Raw genomic sequence first — 23262 nt, forward strand, 5'->3', positions numbered from 1 at the left:
CCTACACAGCTGGACTCCAAAGACGCGGTCTATGCCTCTTCTCAAGTCAGCCCTCCTGTGCCCTCTGCCCTGAGCCATGTCCCTGTAGGATGGATCACACATAAAATGCAGCTTTGGTTCTGGATGCTTCTGCCAGGATGCTTTATTCAAACTTGCTGCTGGCTAAGGCCCTTTGTCCATTACTAATGCTCTAACTGGGCCTAAGCTGAGCTTCCCCTAAACTTCTCTGACTCTCAGTGAGGCCATAGTGGTAATTCTACTTCCGACCCTTGGCTTAGGTCAAGCAGCATCCCCCAGGTCAAGGTCTGGTAGGAGTGACACAAAGACTCCTCTGTGCTCCATAGCGCGTGCTTATGGTAACCATAGCAAATACCTTCCACACCTGGGCTGCACACCTGCAGCCCAGGCTGGTCTGCCTTCCCTGCAGGCCACGCAAAGGCACAGGCCTTTGCCCATGGCTCTATGTCCTCTGCATCTTTCCCTGAGCTCTAGGCATTTGCTAAGTGACTGTCACACTCCACAGTCAGCCAAGCACTTCCCTGCCCATTGTTTAGTTTGATCCTCTCAATGAACCTTTACTGAGCATGTGTCATTGTTATTCCCATAGTGAGGAAACTGCGTTGCAAATACATTAGACTTTTCCAAGGTCATATGGTCATTATGAGGTGAACTTGCATTCAAACCCAGGACCTCTGGCCTAAAACCCACCCTCTTCCACAGTGTCTGTCCTGCCCCAGGCAGAAAGGCATCCTGGCCTGCTTTTCTCCATCTGCCCCGTGCAGACTGACTGCAGCCTGGGACTCCGAAACACTGAGGACAAGGGGAGGAAGAATGCTCTGAAAAATGGTGAGGGACTTTTAGGAGGAATGATGGTCATTTTTCTCCTGCTTGTAGGAACTGAATAACCACATAGGGCATGAACACTCAGACCAAAAGTCTAAATTGTATACAACATTGTTGAATTTCCTGGTATGAGTTCAAATTGAGGTCTGTCTTATGTGATGTCATTTGCACCTTTGTGACTGAGTGGGTGTCTTCAACAAACTACACCCTGCATGTTCTGCAAAATATATCAGAGTTCAGACACCCAAGGTTAATAGGTAGAAAGGAGCAGCTGACCCACATTCTTTATTAGGTAGAGCTATCACCATAGTTCATAGAATGCTGTACACATTTCTACAGCATAACAGCTATTATGATATATGAAAATTGTCCAGGTGGTCATAGTATATTTTAATATTCTTATTAAGAAAATCACAGTAAGCTAAATGATAGTTATGATGTTGGTTGACCTGTCCTTTGGTAGCAGAAATAGATTTCAGAATAAAATATGCTTTGATTTGCTCCACATTTGAAGTTATCTGATTATCATCAGAATTATACCTGGAATTTATACTCAGAATCATTCATTAGATTATAAACTCTTTACCCAACTTAGCCCTCATCTGACTCATCTCTTTGTACCTATGGAGTCTACCATAGTGCCTAGTATGAGACAGATTTTCAATAAATATTTATTGAATTGAATTAAACAGAAAAAATGATGTCTTAAAACTACTCACTTATGGGAACGAAGTATCTGATTAAAAGTATCCTATCACAAAGAGCCAGGTGGATGGTTTGGTTTTCCATCAAATTAATCGAATGCTATACCTTGCAAGCTTGACCACTCTTGTTAATGGTAAATCTATGTCCTCCAAAAGAGACATGTTGCAATCTTAACTCCTGGTAATTCAGAATGTGACTATACTTGAAAATAGAATATTAACAGAGGTATCATGTTAAAATGAGGCCATTAGGGTGGGCCTTAAATGAAAATAACTGCTGTCCTTATAAAAAGGGGAAGTCTGGAAACAGAGATAGACACACGGAGGGAAGATGAGGTGAAGACACATGGAGAAGATGGCCTCGTGCTGGAGCAACGCACCTCCCAGCTGAGGACCGGCAGGGCCGCCTGCAAACTGCAAGCCTGCAAACTGCAAAGATGGAGCAGGCAAGGAAGGATTCTTCCCTGAGGCAGTCAGAGAAAGCACAGCCCCACCTTGATTTCATACTTCCAGCCTTCTAGAACTGTGAAACAATAAATTTCTATTTTTTAAGGCACCCTTATTTTTACAGCCATAGTGAGTTAATACAGCCACCCTAACCAAAATCAGACAAGAAGGGGACTGCTACAAGAAAAAACTCCCTTTTTCAGAAGGTTGTCGGTTTCCTAGAAAAGTTCCAAAGTACAAAATCCAATCACTGATGAGGAATTTGCAGTGTTCTTGACTTTGATTTGGGATATTTATATGATACATCAGAGAGCCTCTTTCAAGGTCTAATACTCAACTGTACTCAGTTTGATAGCAGTCTTTTAGAGAAACATTTCAGGGTTGACTTATCTTTATTTTTAACAGGCTTATTTATGTATCCTAGTCTCCGTGGTCAAAATTGGACTTAATACCCATTGATCTGGCATGATCTAATAGCCTGTCTCTGAGAACTGCACCCTAGCAGTGCCAGTAGGGCAGTAGACAAGACCCTAAAGAGAAAGCACTGTCTGATTATCAAACAATTCTTTGAGATATGGTGACTTAAATTACCTGTGTGATTCCCAAATGACATTCCAGGGAAGTAACTTGTTCTCACTCTATTCCTACTTGCATTGTAGAAAGGTACATTTTCAGACATGGGAATTCTCCCGAATCCTTGCAAACCAAGTGAAGATGAACAGCCTGACCACTGAGCTTCTATTAAAAGTATAGAGAGTCGATTTGATCGTGATTAGATGCACCTCATAAACACATTTACCTAATCAATAAGATCTTATTTAATCCTACCTCAACCTGACCGGAGGAGACGGTGGGACAGCGGGTCACGCAACCTGTCACGGGGCACGCCACACACACAGTGAAGAGGAGAAGATCAGGCCACGGGTCACGCAAGCTGTCACGGGGCACGCCACACACACAGAAAAGAGATGAGCGAGCTGTGGGTCAGGCAAGCCATGTCGGGCACGCCACGCACAGAGGCAGCCCGGGCAGCTCCGTGAGCTCTCGGAAAGGCAGTCTGCAGCCTTTGTCCATGTCGATCAGTATCAATAAAACATGAGCAATAAGATGGGATGAGTGAGCCAAGTATTAATTATGCTCCTCATGCCTTTGAAAAGCACAGAAGACTCGCAGTAATCAGTGAACAGTGAACATTTGGTATGAATAAAAGATGGAAATTAGCAGAGAGAAAAATGCAAGCATTTTCAGGCATTTTGATCTAAATCAGAGGAGGGTAGGCCAACATCCACTCTTCCCCAGCCCTCAGCCATTGCTTCCTGACATCCATACGCTGGAAATGATGTGACAACTGGGAGTTAAAATTCTTAGTGTTTGGCAGGTGAGACTCTCATTCCTGTGTCAGCAACCTAAAACAGTGGCTCTCAGAGTGTGCTCTTAGGCCAGCGATAACATCAGCACCAGCTAGGAACCTGTTATAATCTCAGGTCCTACCCCAGACCTACTGAATTGGAAACCAGGTTGGGGACAGGACCTAGAAGTCTGTGTGCTACCAAGCCCCTCAGACGGCTCTGATGTGAGCTAGTGAGCCACCAGGCTGAGAGGCTGTCTTGTCATTATCTGAACCTTGGCTAACCAGAAAAGGCAAGGCCTCACTCTGCATGAAGAAATCTTCATCCAATGTCTTCAATAGCAATGATGAAGTAAAAACATGTAACTTGACAACTGGACTTTTAGCAAAAGCATAAAAACTATCAATTTGATTTTGAATGACTGTATTGTATAAAAACAAGAGAATCGATCATTAAGAGCCAATGGAACCCAAATAGACCAAACAGACTTGTTCCTAAAGAAGGCCCCCAGAATTTCCCGCCAAAGCCCTCTGGCATTATTTGGTGTAAAAGTGACTCTTGAAATTTCTTCCCAACTTTCACTCATTCTGCAAGAGCTAGATCTTGTCTCCTCCTCAGGTAGCACTCACTCAGCACACCAGTCCCAGGCCATGTCTCCAAGCAGAACCCTGAGGAGCCCTCCCACAACGTATATTCTGTCCCATGATCACTGTGTGTGCCAAACTCTTTCCAAAAGAACCCATTGATGCTGCCGATCGCACTTGCGTCCCAGAGTGAAGGGCAGTGCCTGCTGTCGTACACAGAATGAGGAGCCAACAAATTGTTGAGTAAGTGACAAAATGGAATTCAATCACCCAAATAACCTGAGGACAGACCCCCACATCCTGCGGTGCATTCCGTACCAGGAAAGACATGAGGAGCTGCCAAAGTCCGGATTTCAGCTTTGGGGAGCCACAGTCACGGATGGTCTATACCTGTAGGTTCTTCTGCTTTCTCTCATGGCTCAGTTTCAGGCCTGAACCTAAGCCCACTGTAATTACAAGGCAGGTGGGGAACTGTGGGGGTGTCTGGCTCAGAGAAGAAGCTGCTGGGACCAGCAGGGAACTCACTTGGATAAGCAGTGGCGGGTGCAGTAGACATCGCCCATGGGAGACAGTGTGAAGTTCTCACAGAGGTAGAAGTGCTGGCGGCCAAAGAGCAGGACCCCTTCTGAGACCAGGTGGCCCTGCACGATCACCAGGGAGAACTTCTGTGTCACCTGGAGGGAGAGAGCACCAGAGTCAGGCAGTGCACACACGAACACGCCATGGTTCTTCTGGATAATAGGAGATCAGTGACCAGCCTCCCACAGGGCACTTGGAGGTGAGAGCAGTGCCTTTCATGAACGGCAGTGCCGCTGCCCCGGGGCTGTCTGCTCTTCACAGCCTATGAGGCATTTCTGTGCCCAATCCCCTGGACTGGGGCTTAATACACCCAAGCCCAGCCCACCCCTGCCAAGACGTGAGGGCGAGTGCTTATTGCTCTATTAAGCACGTCACAGCCCTTTCTCTCATGTTAAGCCCCTCCACAACCATGCAAAGCATCACACAGCTGACAGTGAGGAAGGTTTACAGGTGCAAGAAATCCCTCAGCTAGAGAGGAGAAGGAGCTTGTCCAGGCACCAGCTGGTCTAGACTAGCCAGGACTAGAGCTCAGGTCTGCCTAGAATCACGAGACTGGCACTGCCGTCTGCAAGGCCAAGGTGAGTGTGTGTAGAAGACGTGCAGTGCTCCACCCACATTCTTCCTCTTGGCCCTTGCATTCCCCTGGCTGCTTTCTGGAACTGCCTCAGCTGAAGCGAACACCTGGCCTGAGATCTGTCTCCTTCCCAGCAGCCACCCATGCCCAGCTGTTGGTCAGTGTGGAGTAGGAAGGCTTAGCCCTTTGCCTTGACTGAAGACAGTTCTGAAGGAGCATGCCAATCCGAGAGCTGCGGTGGAATCTGTTGAGGCTCCGCCTAGACTGCCTTGAGCTGCACTTCTCAGTCAGCCCGCCCTGCAACCCCCAGGCCCCCAAATCTTCCTGCATGCACATTCCTGGCTCACAGCTCCCCAGGGAATCTGACCTGGACAATGCCTTGGGATGATCCAGAGTCCTGTAAATAGTAAGGACTAAGTGAGTCCTTACCTAGAATAAACCCTAAAGGAAAAGTGAGTCAATAAATGAATTCTAGATGATGGCAGCCTCAAGGGACCAAGAATAAAGCCAGGGCCAACATTTCCTTGGGATAATTTTGTGCCACTTTCAGTTACACAGAAAGCAGAGCAGATGTTTTTGGAAGGAAAAAATAAAAGAGGTCCTAGGAGATGAGAATCTCACCGAAGATCAGTTACCTGGTGAGTGGCACAGCCTGCACTGAAGCTAATCTCCCTGATCACATTGGGAGTGGTGACAAGGCCACAGTAGAAAAACGTGGACAGAAGGCCCTGAACACTAGTTCTCTAACTTCTGCATCAAATAGGATTTGTGAAATCCAGAGCCAAGGCCAGAAGGCAAAGATTCACTGAGAGTTTTTTTTCCAAGAAAAGCATTAACCACTACGATCCAGGGAAAGTCAGAGCTGAGCTGTTTTTCCTAAGTGAGAACCAGCCAAGAGTCTCGGTTCCTGTAACTGAGCCTGCTGCAGGCAGCTGGCTCTCTCGGCCTCTCCTGAATCTACTTTGCGGAAGGACCTTCCATGCCAGAGGCCAACATGGACTCATCTTGATTTCATTCATTCACTCAGATGACCATCCATCCAACAGTTAGGGACTCAGCATTCACTCCGTGCCACACCTAAAGCCAGGCTTTGGGGATACAGGGAACACGAGATAAACCAGAACCCTACCCTCATGGGACTTAAAATCCAGTAGGGAGATTTTAACCAATAATACTGTTTTTTAACCAAAAAACTGTGATACATGCTGAGAAGGAAAAACCAGGGCAATAATGATAAGGCAGAGAGAAACTTGTAGAGTTTAAACAGATCCTGAGACTGAAAATATAAAGATGGGGCAGCCATGGAAAAGCTGGGAGAAGAGCAGGCAGTTAAGAGCCTAGAGACAGGAAGGCAGATTCATGGAGCAGAAAAAAAGGGCAACATGGCTGAGATGAGCTTGAGAAGTAGGAGCACTCCAGTCCTGGGGGCCTTGGTACCTTAGCAAGGCCACTGAGTTGTACTGTGGCTGCCACAGGAGAGCTTGTTCCTGAAAGATGACACTGATACTGGGTAGAGAGTGAATTATAAAGGGCCAGGAGAGGGCGGATGGTGCCCAGTCATGCTGCTGTTTCAGCGGTCTGCGGCAGGTGAGGGTCTGGGATGAGGTAGCAGCATGCGGAGGGAAGAAGGGGGTGGATCTAGACAGGAAGATGAAGAATTGACAGGGACTGCTCCTAGACTAACTGTGGAAAGCCAAAAAAGAAAAAGAAAGGACATAAAGAAAGAGATAGAGATGGGAGGGAGGGGAGAGGGAGGGAGAGAGAGGAGAGAGAAAGGGATTAAAAAAGAAGAAAAGGAAACAAAAGGAAAGAAAGAAAGAAAGGGAAAGAATGAGAAAACATGGGAAGGACTGAGAATAAATGTCTAATCTGGGACTTGCTCAACCAAGTGGAGTCCTCAGTTTTCCTAGAAGTCTTCCCCAGAGGCAACCACCATTACCACTCTATTCTTTCAAAGAGATTCTATGACTACATAAGCACGTTTTACATATATTCATTTTTTATACACAACAAGCATATTCATATACTTACTGCTATGCATCTAATATTTTCCCTTAACAACCCATATTGGAGATCCTTCCAAATAACTTTTTCTACAATTGCCTTGTTCTTATTAATAGTTGCAGATTACCTCCTTGCATGGATGTACTATACCTTATTGGACACATCCCCTTTCTATTCAGGTTGCTTTCATACGTTTTGACCTAACAAGTGATGCTGCAATGACTATCCCCATAGGTACGTCACTTTGAAAACACAAATAAATCTGCAGGATAAATTCCTAGAGTCAGAATTACAGGTCAAGGCTGTGGTCATTTTAAATTCTGATAGCTATTGTCAGATGGCTCTCCTGCAAGGTCACACCAGTTTACACTCCCACCAGCACTGTTCAGAGGGTGACGCCAAGTTGTGTAAGCTTTTTCTCCTGTTGTACCTTTTACAGATGATACTCAGAAGAGACTCCATCCTCAAGTTCATGTGGTGAGATGTAAAGCCCTAGTCTATGCACCTCCAAACCCTCTCCCCTCCCCACGACACAAGGCCCCCATCACAACCGCCACGGTGCCTACAGCAGGGTCTCAGAGGACATGCCTATGATCTGGTGCTTCCCTTTGGGGAGACTTAACCAGAATAAACCAAACCACAAGAAGAATGTCTGGTGAGAGCTGGGATAATAGCTTAAAAATTGATTCTGCTAGAAAATAAATGGCATTGTAAAAACAGGAAAATGAACCCAAGTGAATGATTACCTGCTCTTCCATCTAAATTATCCCTGGGAGGGCTCGATCCCTAAGTTTACTCAATGATTAAGAAATCCCTCATGCCATGATTTTATTGATCACTTTAAAAAGAGTAGAACTTTGGATCATAAGTAGAGCTTTTGTAAGATCAGCTGGATAACATATTATCACTCCTGATGGGTGGATAACTAAGAAGGTGGCTAACATAGCTTATGTGTATGATGACAAATGGGTTGTCTGGAAATCCAAAAATGCCAGAGCTGAAGTTAGAGGGTGTCTTAGTCCATTTTCTGATGCTATAACAGAATACCACAGACTGAGAAATTTATAAAGAAAAGAGGTTTATTTGGCTCATGGCTCTAGTGCCTGAGAAATCCAAGAGCATGGTGCTGGCATCTAGTGAGGGGCTTCCCATAGCTGAAGAGCAGAAAGACAAAGTGAGCACACAAGACAGAGAAAGAAATGGGCTGAACTCATCCTTTTCCTCAGGATCCCACTCCCATGATAACTAATCCTGTGATAATGGTGTTAATCCATTAATGAGGGTGGTGCCCTCATGGCCTAATCACCTCTTACAGGCCCCACCTCTTAATACTGTTACAATGGCAATGAAATTTCCAACACATGAACTTTGGAGAACACACTCAAACCACAGCAGAGGGACAACAATCCACTGGGACATTCAATGGTAGCTGACACCAGCACATTCTCCTGAAGTCAGACCTCCATAGGCGCATCTACAAAGGAGACCATCTACAAAGGAGACTTTGGTCTCTGAAGTCTTCAACAGCATCATTAGCCTGTATTTAATGGCAACACACTAATTTTATAGGTAGGGAAACTGAGGTCCAGAAAGGTCATTTGAGGTACCCAGTAACAGAGCTGGCGATGTGGCACTCCCTTGCCTCTGTGTGCACGTGAGTCTGGTGCAAAGAAACCTCCCGCCCTGGTCCCATTTATCATCTGCTCTCTTCCTACATCTTCCGCTCGCCTCAACCATGCTCCCAATATATCTGTTAGTATTGGCATTTGGAATAGTGCTCTTATTTTTCAAAAAGCACAGATTGCTGAGGAAAGGTTAAGTATCAAAGAAGGGAAAGGCTATATAAATTATACTATGTTGGCTACCTATGAATTCTGGTGTCTAATCTTTCTGCCTTGACCACTTTTAGATGAAGTATTCAGTCATTGTAAGAATCAAAGACATGTATCAATCAAAGAATTGTTTTAACAAAAACAATGAAATACTACTTTATACACACACATATATGCACATATACATATATAAATTTAGCAAACATGAAAAGGAGTATAATGCTTGGATCTCTTTATATAAACATGTTTCTCAGTTTGAGACGAGGAGCAGGGATGCCCCCTGCCTGCCTGAATATGCCACTTCCACAGTGAGCCCGCAAACAGCCATCCTGTGTGCAGACTCGGAGGAGACCAGTGGGAAATGGCAACACGTTTGCTCTTGTTTGGTTGCATCAGTGTAATGGAACATATTACAAGTCCCGAGGACTGTTCAAAGCACAATGTTTACCACAACAAATGAGGATCTGTTCATTGGAAAAGGATTGAAATTGAAGACTATTTCTAGCCAAGGTAGTTCTCAATATTGTTAAACCTGCACTTACGGAACTTGGGCATTTATTCAAAAAGTTAGTTATGTATGAGAATATTCTTGGCAGCTTGATAAAATTCACATCCACAAGCGACATCCCCAGAAGTCTCAATTCAGCAGGTGCAGAGTGGGGCCCTAGAGTCTTTTTTTAATAAGCAGCCCAGGAGACTCTGATGCAGGTGCTCTGAAGACCGTACATGGAGAAACTGATCCACGGGCACCAGCTAGGCTAAGAAAGATAAGGTTTCACCTGATGCAGCATATTGCTCATAATTCACTCATCCTTTTGTTCATTCATTTATTTAACAGATGTGTATTAAGGGTTTAGCATGTGCCCCCCACACTGGTAGGCACAAAGGAAAACAAAACATGCCTTCAAGATGTTTATAGTCTAACAGAGGAAAGAGAGAAGAATACGGACTCTCCAGGCACAGCGTGGGAGGGGCATGCACAGGCGCTCTGGGAGCACAGGGGAGGGCGCCTGACCCAGACTGAGGTGGGAGAGGGGCAGAAGTGACATCAGAGAAGCGGTTCCGGAGGAGGTGACCCTGAGGCTGGGTCTTGGAGCTAGAAGATCAAAAACACGGGAGGGGCATTCCCAGGCACAAAGTTTTGAACCAGCTGAACATGTTTGGAGATTACAGGTAGTTCTGTTTAATTAGAGTAAAAAGTCAGGGGTGTGTGCATGTGTATGTTTGTGTACACACATGCATGTGTGTGCATTTGTGTTATGCATACAAATCAAAGAAACCAATGAAAGAATAGACATGATTGTGTGTTCATGTGGATGCATAAGGGTGAGCGAGGCCAGCCCAGTGATGCCATAGGGCCAGCTCGGGGACAACCGTATGTACAAAGCACGCTATTCAGCGTCTCCGCGGTGTTAAGTAGGGACGACACGTGCACTTTGCATTTCAGAAAGTTGTGGTGATTTACCCAGACAGGAAGTTACTACAGGGAAATGTTAACACCATTTTTCACCCTCTACAAACAGCCTCAGTTAAAAATACCTGCAAAGAGTTTGTGGGAGACACCATACTTTGCTGTCAAGAACAAAAATATCTCTATTTGAGCTAGTTGTTTCTATCATACCAGGGTCAAACTCATATTTATATTGAGTTTGTATGAAAAACTGTCCAATGTTTAATTTTTCATGCAATCAAAGAGAACAACAGCAAAAAACAAGCCATCACTTGAGTTCTGACTCTGGATGGGGTCTGGAAACAGCATGGAGGGTTACAAGGGACCGCCCCCAACCATGTGGTAACTGACATGGGCCCATAATTAACATACATTAAATCAATCATTCCTCATGTCAGAGCTGTTTGCAGAGAAATGAGTTTGTGGTCTTGGGAATCATTAATCAATGATGCAATGGTGGCACGGAACAATTGAATAATTACCGTCCCGGGTAGCAGAACGCTTATGTTCACACAAAGAAATGAGTTAATCTGTGGCCACCCTGGAGCCCCAGGCCTTCCAGCTTTCCCCAGGGCAGGACTGCGCCTGTAGCTCCAGAGACCTCTGCCAGGGCCGAGCCCCTGGACGCCTGGAAAGTAGTTATGCCCTGGAACATTCCTGGGCTGAATATATAACAAAAGCCGTAATAGCAAGCGCTTCTGACATGGCAGGAGAGGAGCCAGGACCCTGCTGTCAGAGCATGGACACACATTGGCCACACCCCTGCCCTGGGCCTGCTTCACTTAGAAATTGAGAAAAAGCAGAAGGCCCACAGGTCTCATGGTGACATCTGAGTTAGGGGAAGTCCCAGGTTACAACTAATGCTTGCTACAAAATGCCTCCACACAGGCCAGTGGTGTGAATGCAGAGGTATCCCCTGCAAACACATGCGCACATGCACACGCACACACCTGCCTTGGGCAAATCGTCTGCATATTTGCTTGAACATGTTCAAGGTTCAAAGGTCAGTGTACCCATCCTTCCCTGCTCAGCTCCCAGTTCCTGTCCTTGAAAAAATGCCTAAGTGGGCCAGGGCTAAGGCAGGAGGGCAGGCTGGCGTGTGTTTGGCGGGCTGCGGTGTTGGTGAGGGACCTGGAGGCTGCCTGCACTAGCATTATCCAGACTCCTACAGAGGAAGCACATTGGCCTGGGGCCATAGCTCCAAGCCCAGTAGGGGCAAGAGGCCAAGGGACAGGGCGATGGAGAGTTTGTGTAACTTGCCCAACACCGAGAGCTGGGAGGCAGTAGAGAGAGAGGACCAACCACCTGAACTGCGAGTAGGAGAGCTCTTAGTTCAAACCCCAGCAATCCCAGCCAGCAGCACCCTGGGCACTGCTTTTGCCACCTTTACAACAGAAGTGATAAAGCCTCCCTCACAGGGCCACCGTGAGGTTAGATGAGACATCATATGAAAAGCACACAAAGGAAGGGTGTGACATCCAGCTATTGGCATTTTTGCTAATAGCAGCAACACCTCCATGGTGGCAGTGCTAGATCTGCCACAGCAGCCTGCCCCAGTGTAGCCATGGCCCTCCTGCCCCAGGGCACGCCAGCCCTGAGCTCGGCCCAGATCGTGGCTGCGGGCAGGCTGGCCCTCCCGGAGCCCCCACACGGCGCCTCAGGCACACCTGGCTGGCTCCCCGTGGGGACTGCCGGACTCAGGCAGACTGCCTTCAGGCTGGGCCCTCCATTTCAGCAGATCCTTCCAGAACATATGCCCTGCATGTGGGGAATGGAGAGGCAAGGATGAACCCAAGCCTGTCCCTGCCTTTAAAGAAGTCATAGGCAGTCCTCAAAAATAATCACAGGCCTGTGGTAAGGGTGCTGGATGAGGCCCAAGGGACGGGCCGCCAGCCGTGCAGGGGGCGGGGAGCGCCCCGGGGACAGGCTCACGCAGAAGGGTGTCCAGGCTGTGAGTGGCGGGCAGAGGGGGCTGTGTGGCCCTGGCTGGGGGAGGCGTGGGGAGGAGCAGGAGCAGGGCCAGGCCTTGGCAGCCCCACATGCCCACCCCCGGCCAGGCCTCAGAGGCCCCACATGCCCCACCCCCAGCCAGGCCTCAGAGGCCCCATATGCCCCACCCCCAGCCAGGCCTTGGAGGCCCCACATGCCCCACCCCCGGCCAGGCCTTGGAGGCCCCATATGCCCCACCCCCGGCAGGCCTCAGAGGCCCCACATGCCCCACCCCCGGCCAGGCCTCCGAGGCCTCACATGCCCCACCCCCAGCCAGGCCATGGAGGCCCCACATGCCCCACCCCCAGCCAGGCCTTGGAGGCCCCATATGCCCCACCCCTGGCCAGGCCTCAGAGGCCCCACATGCCCCACCCCCAGCCAGGCCATTGAGGCCCCACATGCCCCACCCCCGGCCAGGCCTTGGAGGCCCCACATGCCCCACCCCCAGCCAGGCCTTGGAGGCCCCACATGCCCCACCCCCGGCCAGGCCTTGGAGGCCCCACATGCCCCACCCCTGGCCAGGCCTTTGGAGGCCCCACATGCCCCACCCCCAGCCAGGCCTTGGAGGCCCCACATGCCCCACCCCCGGCCAGGCCTTTGGAGGCCCCACATGCCCCACCCCCGGCCAGGCCTTTGGAGGCCCCACATGCCCCACCCCTGGCCAGGCCTTGGAGGCCCCATATGCCCCACCCCTGGCCAGGCCTTTGGAGGCCCCACATGCCCCACCCCTGGCCAGGCCTTGGAGGCCCCATATGCCCCACCCCCGGCCAGGCCATGGAGGCCCCACATGCCCCACCCCCAGCCAGGCCTTGGAGGCCCCATATGCCCCACCCCCGGCCAGGCCTTGGAGGCCCCATATGCCCCACCCCCGGCCAGGCCATGGAGGCCCCACATGCCCCACCCCCAGCCAGGCCTCGGAGGCCCCATATGCCCCACCCCCGGCAGGCCTCAGAGGCCCCACATGCCCCACCCCCGGCCAGGCCTCTGAGGCCTCACATGCCCCACCCCCAGCCAGGCCATGGAGGCCCCACATGCCCCACCCCCAGCCAGGCCATGGAGGCCCCACATGCCCCACCCCCAGCCAGGCCATTGAGGCCCCATATGCCCCACCCCTGGCCAGGCCTCAGAGGCCCCACATGCCCCACCCCCAGCCAGGCCATTGAGGCCCCACATGCCCCACCCCCGGCCAGGCCTTGGAGGCCCCACATGCCCCACCCCCGGCCAGGCCTCCCCTGCCGAGCTCTCCTGTCTAGACAGAACCATGTTCCTCGGCCCTAGGATGTCCAGGTCCTCGTGATCCCTCCGGCCTGTGTCCTCGTGTCCTCCCTGCAGTGTGCTTTCAATGCAGCAGCCTCGCTGGTTTCACTGCACGTCAGCCTAGGCCCCAATCCCAGTGACTTCCCTCTTCCTCACAAATGAGTTGTTTTGATTCGTTTCCTTGGGTCGAGCTGTTGCTTCTGGTTTAATAGTGAATTATGGGAAAGGCTAGTCCCCAAGCCGGCCTGACTTCCCTCTTCCTCACAAAATCTTGCATTTTGTGGTGAGTGTTGGAACTCTGAGAGGGGCCCCATCGCAGCTGGTCAGGTCTCTGGTGGGCTCCACTACGGCCCTCTGCCTCATCCTCCACCAACCTGGTGGAGCCCCCAGACCCATTCAGGCGCCCGGCAGCTCCCATTCTGCCCAAGCACTCACCACTCAGTCCCAACACAGGACCGTTAGCCTAAACAGCGGCTTCACCGTTTCACGGACAGGGCCCTTTCCCACCTCCTCAGGGCCATGTCGTAGGTGCCCGGTTCTCACAGTGCTCTTTCTTGCATCGTGAAGTGTGAGGCAGACCCTGAGGTGCCATCACAACGGCAGCAACAGCCGCAGGAGTAGCTGCCAGCAGACACGGGCCACTGGGCCCTCCCTCCTCACGGGCTGCGGAGCACCAGGCAGGGACACACGGTGCTCGACAGCTAGCTCGAGATCAAACTACCGAGACAAGGGGCGTAGCCCGTCCTAGGGACAGAGCACATGAGGCTCAGGGGGGCCCCCGCTCCCCACCCGGGCGCTGGGCCTGCGAGCAGCAGAGGGAGACCTGGGGGCCGCTGGGGCTGAGCCCGAGCCGCCTGCAGCCTCCGCCCCTGCTTCCCGCCCGGCCTGTGTCTCGGGGAACAGCCGCCTGCCGCTTCAGCTCCACTGACCACGGCAGCTCAGGCCAGCTTGGGGCCTAGCCTTTCCCACAGTTCACCGTTAAACCAGAAGCAACAGCTCAACCCAAGGAAACGGATCAAAACAACTCATGCAAGGAATAAGTGTCCACCTAATGTCAAGATTCACCGTGTAGCTGTCCAGTCTCTGGCTCCTGGGAGCCGACACTCACCCAGGGCCTCTGGCAAGAACGCAGCCCTGCCACCGCCTTGGTTCAGCCTCTGAGACTCCAGGAGAAAACCAGCAGGCCCCGTTTTGCCTGGACTTTTGAGATAATAAATGTGTGTTGTCTTAAATCACGATGTGTGCAGTGATTTGCTCTGCCAAAGACAGGAACCTAAAATAAAGTATTGTCCTTGTTCTCCTCATCACGGCAATGAAAAGAACCAACACGGAGACACCACATAACCCAGTCTTTCCTTTCCTACCAGCACAGGGTGGCTAGGCCCTGACGGCGGCATTTCTCAGCCTGGCCCCACACACGTTGCAGGGGGCCCGGCGGCGCCCCCGGCCCTTGCCCACTAGATACCAGTAGCACCACCCAGCCGTGACAACTAAAAATGTCTCCAGACATTGTCCCCGGGGGGGTAAAGTTGTCCCCGGATGAGAACGGTTACTTTATATAATCCTTCAAGGGCAAAAGGCAAAGAAAAGTTATCATAGAAAGAAAGCAAAGATTTCTTAGCTGTTTTTATAACTGTTTTTATAACTAAATAGCCACTCACTTACTTGAACATGTTAATATATTGATATATCCCAGCCATTATCCACTGTTTGTCCTCGGTAACTAGATATCATGAATACACTGTTACATATATATTTAATAGCCATTTTTAAAAATTTCACACAATAGACATATAATACTTCCATAATCAAAGTAAAATGCACATGAATGTAACAAGGCTTCATTCATCAGAGTTTACCGACCGGCTGCTCCAGGCACACCTGAAGTTAGGCCTCTAGGGTCCCTCCTGCGAGCAGGGGCACAAGCAGGACAGAGGCAGACGGGGGAGTGTAGACAGTAACTCTGCGTGCCAGCAGCAATGCAGGAGGTGACTCAGGGGCAGCAGAGACAGCAGGGAGAGAGAGACCAGCTCTCCAGGTGCCAGAGTAGGAGCAGCCAAGATCGACTCCAGAGACTTGCTGCAGGGGTCAAGTGTGCAGGTAGACGAGCACCTGGAAATGTGCTCTGTGTCTGGACACTGCTTGCGCAGGTATAAGAAGGATGGCTTTGCTCTGGGACTGCGTTGCTTGAACTGTTGCCCAAATCTGAATGCAGCAAAGCAATTTACTGAAAGTTTTGCAGCAGTCCATCTGGCCTGTGCACTTCAGGCCAGCCCTCCTAATCCAACCCCTGGAAAGGGAAATCCCAGTTTAACAGACCCCTGGAAAGGACAGGCTTCAGGGTCTGCCATTTGCTCATGCCCATCCTGGGCCCTCTGAGCTGGTTTCCTGCCCCTGGAAACCCAGGCTGCTCCCTCGGCAGGCCTTGGGTCAGGACCACTCTCTCCCACCCTGGGCCCAGACCAGTCCTCTGCTCTCATGTGCTCATCCCTGTGTGCCCCCACATGGCCTGCTGGCCCTGCCCTGCTTGCCCCTCTGTTTTGCTGGGGCATCTCCTTCACCTACATCCCAACTGAAAAGCCCAGTCCACCCATGAGACTGTGAGGCCCACCAGCCCTTAAACCACTCAACCTTTGGAAAGGGAAGAAAACTAGTCTTTAATGAGCACCTCACAGGTGCCTGGGTCCGACCGGGCCTCGGTACTTCCTCCACTGCCGCACTGAAGCCTAACCAGATGGTATCAAACAGTTACTGCAAGCTCCATATTAATGACAGGAAAACTAGGCTCCATTCCAAAGGTTAGGCGGCTATTTAATATGTGGCCAAGTTGGGATTTTAACTCAGGTTGGTTTCACTCTAAGGCATATGCTTCATCTTCCATGTCATTCTTAGACTTTGGTAAAAGGGCCATTCTCCGGGTCCTTTTCTCTAGAAAGGCCCCTCTGAGTCCCCTTCTCTAGAGAGGCTCCTCTAGTTATGCCAAGAGGACATACACGCTGAGAGCCAGGGCTTCCCCAACCCATCTCTAGGTACCCAGGACCCTGGATTTTCCTGCCACCTGGTCCCCACCTGGTCCCCAGCCTACCTCTGGGCCTGTGCACACTTCATTTCCAAGACCACCCTTTTGGAAGCTGACAGTTCTACAACTGTGCTTATCCCTAAGCCTGAGTGGTAGCCAAGGGGAGACCAAGATGTGGAGACAGTTTGGACATAAGGGCTGGGGTATGCACCTAGGGCTCCTCAAGGTGGGGGCCCTCTCGGGTGGTCAGGTTGCAGGCAGGAGGCAAGGGACTGAACTACAAGAAGGTCAAGAATTCTCAGCTTGAAACTGGCCTCTCAGGTTGTTATGAAGGTCAAGGTAGGAAGTTAGAGCATATTTAATTAATAATTTCTTAGCTTGTTTTGTACCTTTTAAATATTTTGACATAGCACATATAGGCTTCCATCTGCACCTTTGTCCTGGGCCTGCAAATTTAGGAACCTATCCCTTTTGCTCATTGATTATTTAGTTGACAGTGTTTATCAAATAAAGATGCCACTTCCCAGGTGAGTGAAGAAAGCTTGGTTCTCTCCTATCTGACAATCTTAAAGAATAATCGTGATGGGTGTTATTACCTTTTCTTGATAATGAAGCTCTTGCAAAATAACTTGTCTTTCCTGACACAGCTCCAAGAAATCCTCTGAGTGCAGACTTTCATGTAAGGCAGGGAAGAACGTCAGCTGAGTGCAGTCCACGGCCACCTCGTCGGGCTCACTCTCAGCTTCCTCTGGTGTCAACTTATCTGCAGCAGAATACAGAGACATGTGGCTTTGGTGTGAGCCACCTGACATGGTGAGGGCTGGTGTTCTGCATGGGCTTACGCCACCGGCAGGAACTGCAAGTTTCCAGGGCAGAAGTGAACAGTGTGGATCTCTCACCATGCCCCTCCACTGATTCCAGAAATGGACACCACCCATCTGACCTACTCTGGGGTGTGGCCAACACACTTTCCAGTTGATTCATCCGGAGGGCCAGGTGTGCCAGGCCCGGCTCCCCTGCAGTTCTCCAGTGGCCACCAGGCAACTCTGCAAAACTCACCCTCGCTAGTCAGTAAAGCAGCTCCCTGGAGGCCCGTCAGGATTTGCTTTCTCTGAATTTCACTTTGTTCCTGCTTTTAAGAGTTTGTTGTTTTGCTAATTATAGAAATAATATCTTCCTCTTGTAAAAAACTTAGAAAAGCCATGAAGTTGTGAGAAATAAAACAAATACCACCCAGAAACAGTGCTAACAAGAGCAGTTCCCATTTAGTAAGCCCTTTCTCCGTGCCAGATACTTGTGATGACATTTTTTCCCCATCTAGTTCTACCGAGGTTGTAGATACCATTTCATCCTCACTTGACAAATGAAAAGATTGAAAAAGGCTTAGGTCATATGGCCACTAAGATCTGGAGGCAGAATCTGAACAAAGTTTCTCTGAGTCCAGAGTCTGGTCTGTTAATCTCTTGGCTGTTTGGCTCCACTGTTTACAATCTGCTTGATTTACTTTCAACATCTTTTCTGGACATATATGTGCATAAACACACATAAGTTTTTGACATGGTAAGAACAATAGTGCACTTACAGTTTTTCTTCTCTAATATTTTTTTCAATCAAAATTACATCATGAGCATTTTCCCATTCCATTAAAAGTTCTTGGAACAACTTAATTGACTGTGTAATATCTATTATATGGCAATTTCATAATCCCTTAATCCATCTCCTATTTTTCAAAGTTGCAGATGGTTTCTGTTTCATGACTACTGCACTGCAATCATCTGAGTGCACGTCTAGATTTGTTTCCTACAGATATGCTTCTGGGCAGGGGCACACGGGTCCAACCTAAGCACATAACTATGCAGATTCCTGGATGGTGCACCTCCACTACCTGTCCTGAGCCTCTGTCTGCCTGGAGCATGCATGTTACTCATGACTGCAAAGCCAGTAGGTTATGCCCATTTTCTTTGTGCTAAGAAGCCTGACCTCCTCCCCACCTGGGAGTCCCACATCTGGGTGAATCAAAGTCTCTGCTGCTCACAGCAAACCCTCATAGACTTTTTCCCACACAAGAGAACAGTCCTAGAGGAACAGGCTCTGAGAAAAGGCAGGGTGAAGAGCCACAGATCCTTCCCTCCCCTTGGCTAAGCTCCCCAGACAGGGCGCATGCCGGAAACACTTAGGAGGCCCAGGATCACAGGCACCCAGGGGCTCTGCATGTTGGGAAATGAGAGGACACAGAAGCCGCTGGCCACAGTCCACAGGAAATCAGAACATACTTTCCACCACTGTACTCCCCGCACCACCACCTCCAAGCTGCGGATCAGGCAGGCGAACGTTCTGATGTTAGCACTGTAGGGCTCAGGGTGGAGAGGAAGGGCAAGGAGGCATCACAGCGTCATCCTGTGTTCTGCACCACAACGGGACCTCCAAACCACCCTGAGATCAGAGCCCAAGATTCTCACTTCTGGGCTTGTGTTACTGTAGACCAGCAAGGTAGTAAGCTCAGTGCAAACTCAGTTACTCAGGCAGTGTATGGGACAAGCTGGATCAGCACTCAGAAGTTGTCACCGGGCTGAGGAGAAGACACTGGCTGGGGCCTGGGCTGCAGTGAAACTCACAGAGAGTGTTCAAACCCAAAGGCAGTCTTTGGTGGAAAAACACAAAATTATACACACACACACACACACACACAGTATGTATATGCGTGTGTTTAGATGTGTTCGTGACAAAAGGACCTCTGAAAATAAACCCCGTATTTTTAGCAAAGCAACTTAACCAAATTTCTTCATGATAATTATACAAATAAAAAGTAAGTATGAACATCAAAAATGACTCTAAGGATTTTCTTCAAATTTGGAAAATAATAATGATTGTATCCATAATTTTCATAATTATAGAATTCAATATAAATAGTACTACTTATTCCATATATTTTTATTCTAAAACATTTTATTGTCTTCCTCTGTTTTTGGTCACTTACTGAATATGTATTTGAATTATTTGGGGATATTTTTAAGGTCTGGACAGAGAAAATTAATAAGATGGTCTCCTCTAAAAAATTCTTATTGGTGAAACCTTAATATAAGTGTCTACGTCTGGAATCCTCTTTGGTCTGGAAACACAGTAATGAAAAGAGTCTTATTGCTGCCTATTCTAGACTTGCAGCATTTTCTTCTCCCAAAATATTAATTTAATATCTTTAGTGAGAAATTACATAAAATCAATAATTGGCTTAATTATTAAAGAAAAATTAGATAAACTGAATACCTTGGTTTTCAGCATTCATTTGAGAAATATCACCATTTTTGTCTTGGATCTCCTGAAACAAGACCAGAGAAAAGAAAAATTAAATCCTGGATACTACACATACAACCCCCACCCCCCGTCACGCACAGATTCACAAGCACACACATACATGTGACCCCTTCAAATTACTCAAGACTCACATTCAAGGGCAGAGAAATGCTAAATCCTAAAGGACCACTATAAAATGCAAGTATTAATGTTCCTGAGTCAAAGGGGAAAAAACCCACAGTCTTCCATTAAGTAAGACTTACAGTAATTACCAAAGATGATGCCAAGATGGGATTAAATGGCATCCTGGATGTCTGTGTGGGGCCACCTGGAGAGGGGACGGGGGAGCCCTGGGCTGGACAGCCTGCTGCACCAGAGAGCAGGTTTTGCAGCCAGTCTCCGGCTTTGTCACCGGCACGGTGAGCAGGCTACAGATTTTTCCTGTCTCTAATTCCTAAGAGCATTTTGAGGGAAAACGGCTACATACTACCAAGTGTTTATTGACAATACATAAAAAAATACAAATGTCTAGAAATATAATTTCTATTAGGTTTTATAAAGGTTAAAACATGCTGAGGTTACAGACTAGAAGTAAACTCAACATTGTATCTTTGGATGAAGCCAGAAGGAAATACCCAACATTCCAGTGTTCAGAATATTTTAGAATATTTTAAATCATGATTATTCAATGATGACATGAAAAGTATTAACAGATTTTTCTATGTCTACTCCCAAGTAAATCCAACTGGTCCATCCTTTTTGATGGGAAAAATGTGAGTTTGAAGACACAGCTCGAGCTTCATTACGGCAAACTTCTAGGGACGCCCCAGATGCTGTTGTTCGGGAAGCTAGTACAGCTTCCATGAGTGGGTCACTCCCCAGGCCCAAACTTGCAGAAATGGGTGAGTTCAATGCATTTGCATTGTAAAACTTATTATAGGATTTGCTTGTGCAATGATGCTCGTAGCAGTGTGGGTTGCACTCAAAGACAAAAATGTGTACAAGCAGACAAGGGCCATTCCCTGCCTCTTTCCAAATATGTCCAGATTATCCAGATTATTCCACTGGACTTCCGTGGATTGCACCATGGTACTAGGTCAGTGGCACATATATGAACCACTTATTCATTCACTCACTCATCTATCGATCCATTCAGGCTGTAGTTATAGCATCCCTTCTAGGTGTCTGGGAGGGTTAGTGAGTCTTTTCTTCTGTTAAATGACATCAAGAATAAATTATGGGGCTCTCTTAGATTTAACTGCATACATCATCTCTCCTACTTGATGCAAACAACACAAGATGGGAAAGCTAAGGAGCTGCTTCCCTACACAGGGCCTGCCTGTAACCATCACTGTCTTGCTGCACCGAACTCTTACCTTGCGGCCTCCGGGGCTTGGGGCCTGCAGTGGAGGCACGCGTCTGATGCGTTTCTTCATGCGGGCAGGTCCCTCTCTCCAGTCTAGCTCCCACCGGGGACTGGGTGTGGCTTCTGCCCCCTGGCCCCACAAGCCCAGCTCCCCAAAAAGCTGTTCCTGGATCCGGGCCCAGGCGTTGGCTGCCTTGATGTTGCCACATTTCCGCCTCTGAGAAACAGAAACACAATGTCACCTCTGGACACATTTTTCTCATGGGGCTGGCCCCTAACTTCCTGGGGTGAGCAGGCCAAGTCTCCGTTAATTGATTGAGAAATATACCCGCTCTAGGTAGCCCTGAGCACCCTGAGGACGTTCAGTGTACTCACTAAAGAAAAGGACAGGGCCAGGAGAAGGAAAGTTTCTCAGGCTTGAAATCATTTAATCCCTGCTAGGGGAGAAGAAAACCATCTTTCCTTCATCTTTCAGAGCCATGAGACTGCTGGGTAGCAGGCAGAACCACAGGCCCCAAGGCCCTGCAGCCACCCATCAGTGACACAGAATTTTCCCACGGTCCCTGCCCTTCACAACTGATGCTCACACACCACACTTATTCCAGGTGCCAGGGCTGGAAGTACAGGTGGAACTAGTGGCCCTGCTGACAAGTGGCTGATTTGAGCAAGTCATTCCTGCCTCTGGACCTCAGAATCTCCAGCTATTAAATGAGAGGGCCTGTCATTAGGGCCTTTCAAATCCTAACATACTTATGATTCTAGAATGTCCAGAGGTTCTAGAATGTTCATAGAAGCTAAAACTGTTCACATTAATGAAATCTTTCACCTAATATCTATGAAGTCCTCACAGTTGGAGTATGTGGTCAATAAAAAATATTAATACATCAACACCCCTAAACTGCTTGTATAGGCCACACTGAAGTTTCATGTATCATCTGTCAAAGAAACATTTCAGTTCAGTTTGGACAGTAAATCAACTTTGCAGGGTAAACTTTTGTAGTTATTCAGATATTCAGTGGCATTTGCTCTAAATTTTAATTTTATTTCTTCAGAAAACAGAAAGATGAAAGAGCTAATGCATATCTTAGTTAAGCAGGAAGCATAACTCAACATTAATAGAAATGACACTCACGGTCATGCATCAGGCTGAGCCCTCACCTGCGTTGGCTCATTCCCTCTACCCGGTGCCACCATGCAGAAGTGTTTTCTATCATCCCCATGAAAACACTAAGTCTGGAGAGAAGTGGCTTCTCCAAAGACCAACAGGCGGCCAAGCTGATATTTAAACCCAGTCTGTCGGATTCCAAAGCCTTCCTTGAGCTTGGGAGCTAGATGCCTTTGCTGGGGAGCTATTTCATTTTATGAGCTCATGGTTTCTGCTGGCATTACTGCAAATACTGGAAGACTTTTGGATCTAGGTCCTGCGAACCTGGGCCATTGTAAATGGGCAAATTGTCCTCAGAACTAGCCAGGAGGCATTCCCATGAAAACATGGCTGGGGTGCAGTGCCCAGCATGTGGTCTGTGGTATCTGGCCCTGGATCATCATGTTTCTGCAATTCCCCAGCAGTTTGACCTGAGGGAAATTCAGCTTCCTCATTAGTCAGCTTTGGCTAATGATATTGCCGTAACAATAAAACACATGCATATGGAAGGGTTAAATGATTCAATATTTTCAAGAGCTTAATGTTGTGCCTTACCCAGCTTAAGTAGCCAGTGCTATTGTGTGAAAAAAGCTTATATTATTTCAAAGTAAGATTATTTTGTTTCTCTAAAGTCCTTAAATTAAGCAACTTTCCACCCCAAGGCTCCACCTGTGCAACCCGGAGGTGCACAGCCACCTACGTCTTCTTCGCAAGGCACGTACGCTGTCTGCAGCCAGACAGATGTGTGTCCGTGGCGGGATCCCTGAGAGAGGAGTGTTGGTTTTGCCCAAGACAATGAGTTACATGTGGCTCCAGGTCAGAGGATGTCA

The 23262-nt window shown here is 48.5% G+C and overlaps 1 protein-coding gene across 4 annotated transcripts in view; it reads right to left on the minus strand.

The window, feature by feature from the left end:
• The window catches only part of LOC105860094 (WD repeat- and FYVE domain-containing protein 4), a 305642-nt gene that overhangs the window by 82990 nt on the left and 199390 nt on the right, over window positions 1-23262 (minus strand). For 3 of the 4 annotated variants that reach the window (XM_076010311.1, XM_012744548.3, XM_012744549.2), the window contains exons 41-44: window positions 21299-21505; window positions 19896-19947; window positions 17228-17394; window positions 4453-4601 (exon numbers count right to left, since the gene is read on the minus strand). In XM_076010311.1, the coding sequence (XP_075866426.1) occupies window positions 4453-4601; window positions 17228-17394; window positions 19896-19947; window positions 21299-21505 (575 nt within the window). Of the gene's footprint in view, window positions 1-4452; window positions 4602-14890; window positions 15818-17227; window positions 17395-19895; window positions 19948-21298; window positions 21506-23262 lie in introns of those variants that run through there. The other variant, XM_076010312.1, reaches the window with a different exon arrangement.

Source organism: Microcebus murinus, chromosome 14, assembly GCF_040939455.1.
Source record: "Microcebus murinus isolate Inina chromosome 14, M.murinus_Inina_mat1.0, whole genome shotgun sequence".
Classification (NCBI taxonomy): Eukaryota; Metazoa; Chordata; class Mammalia; order Primates; family Cheirogaleidae; genus Microcebus; species Microcebus murinus.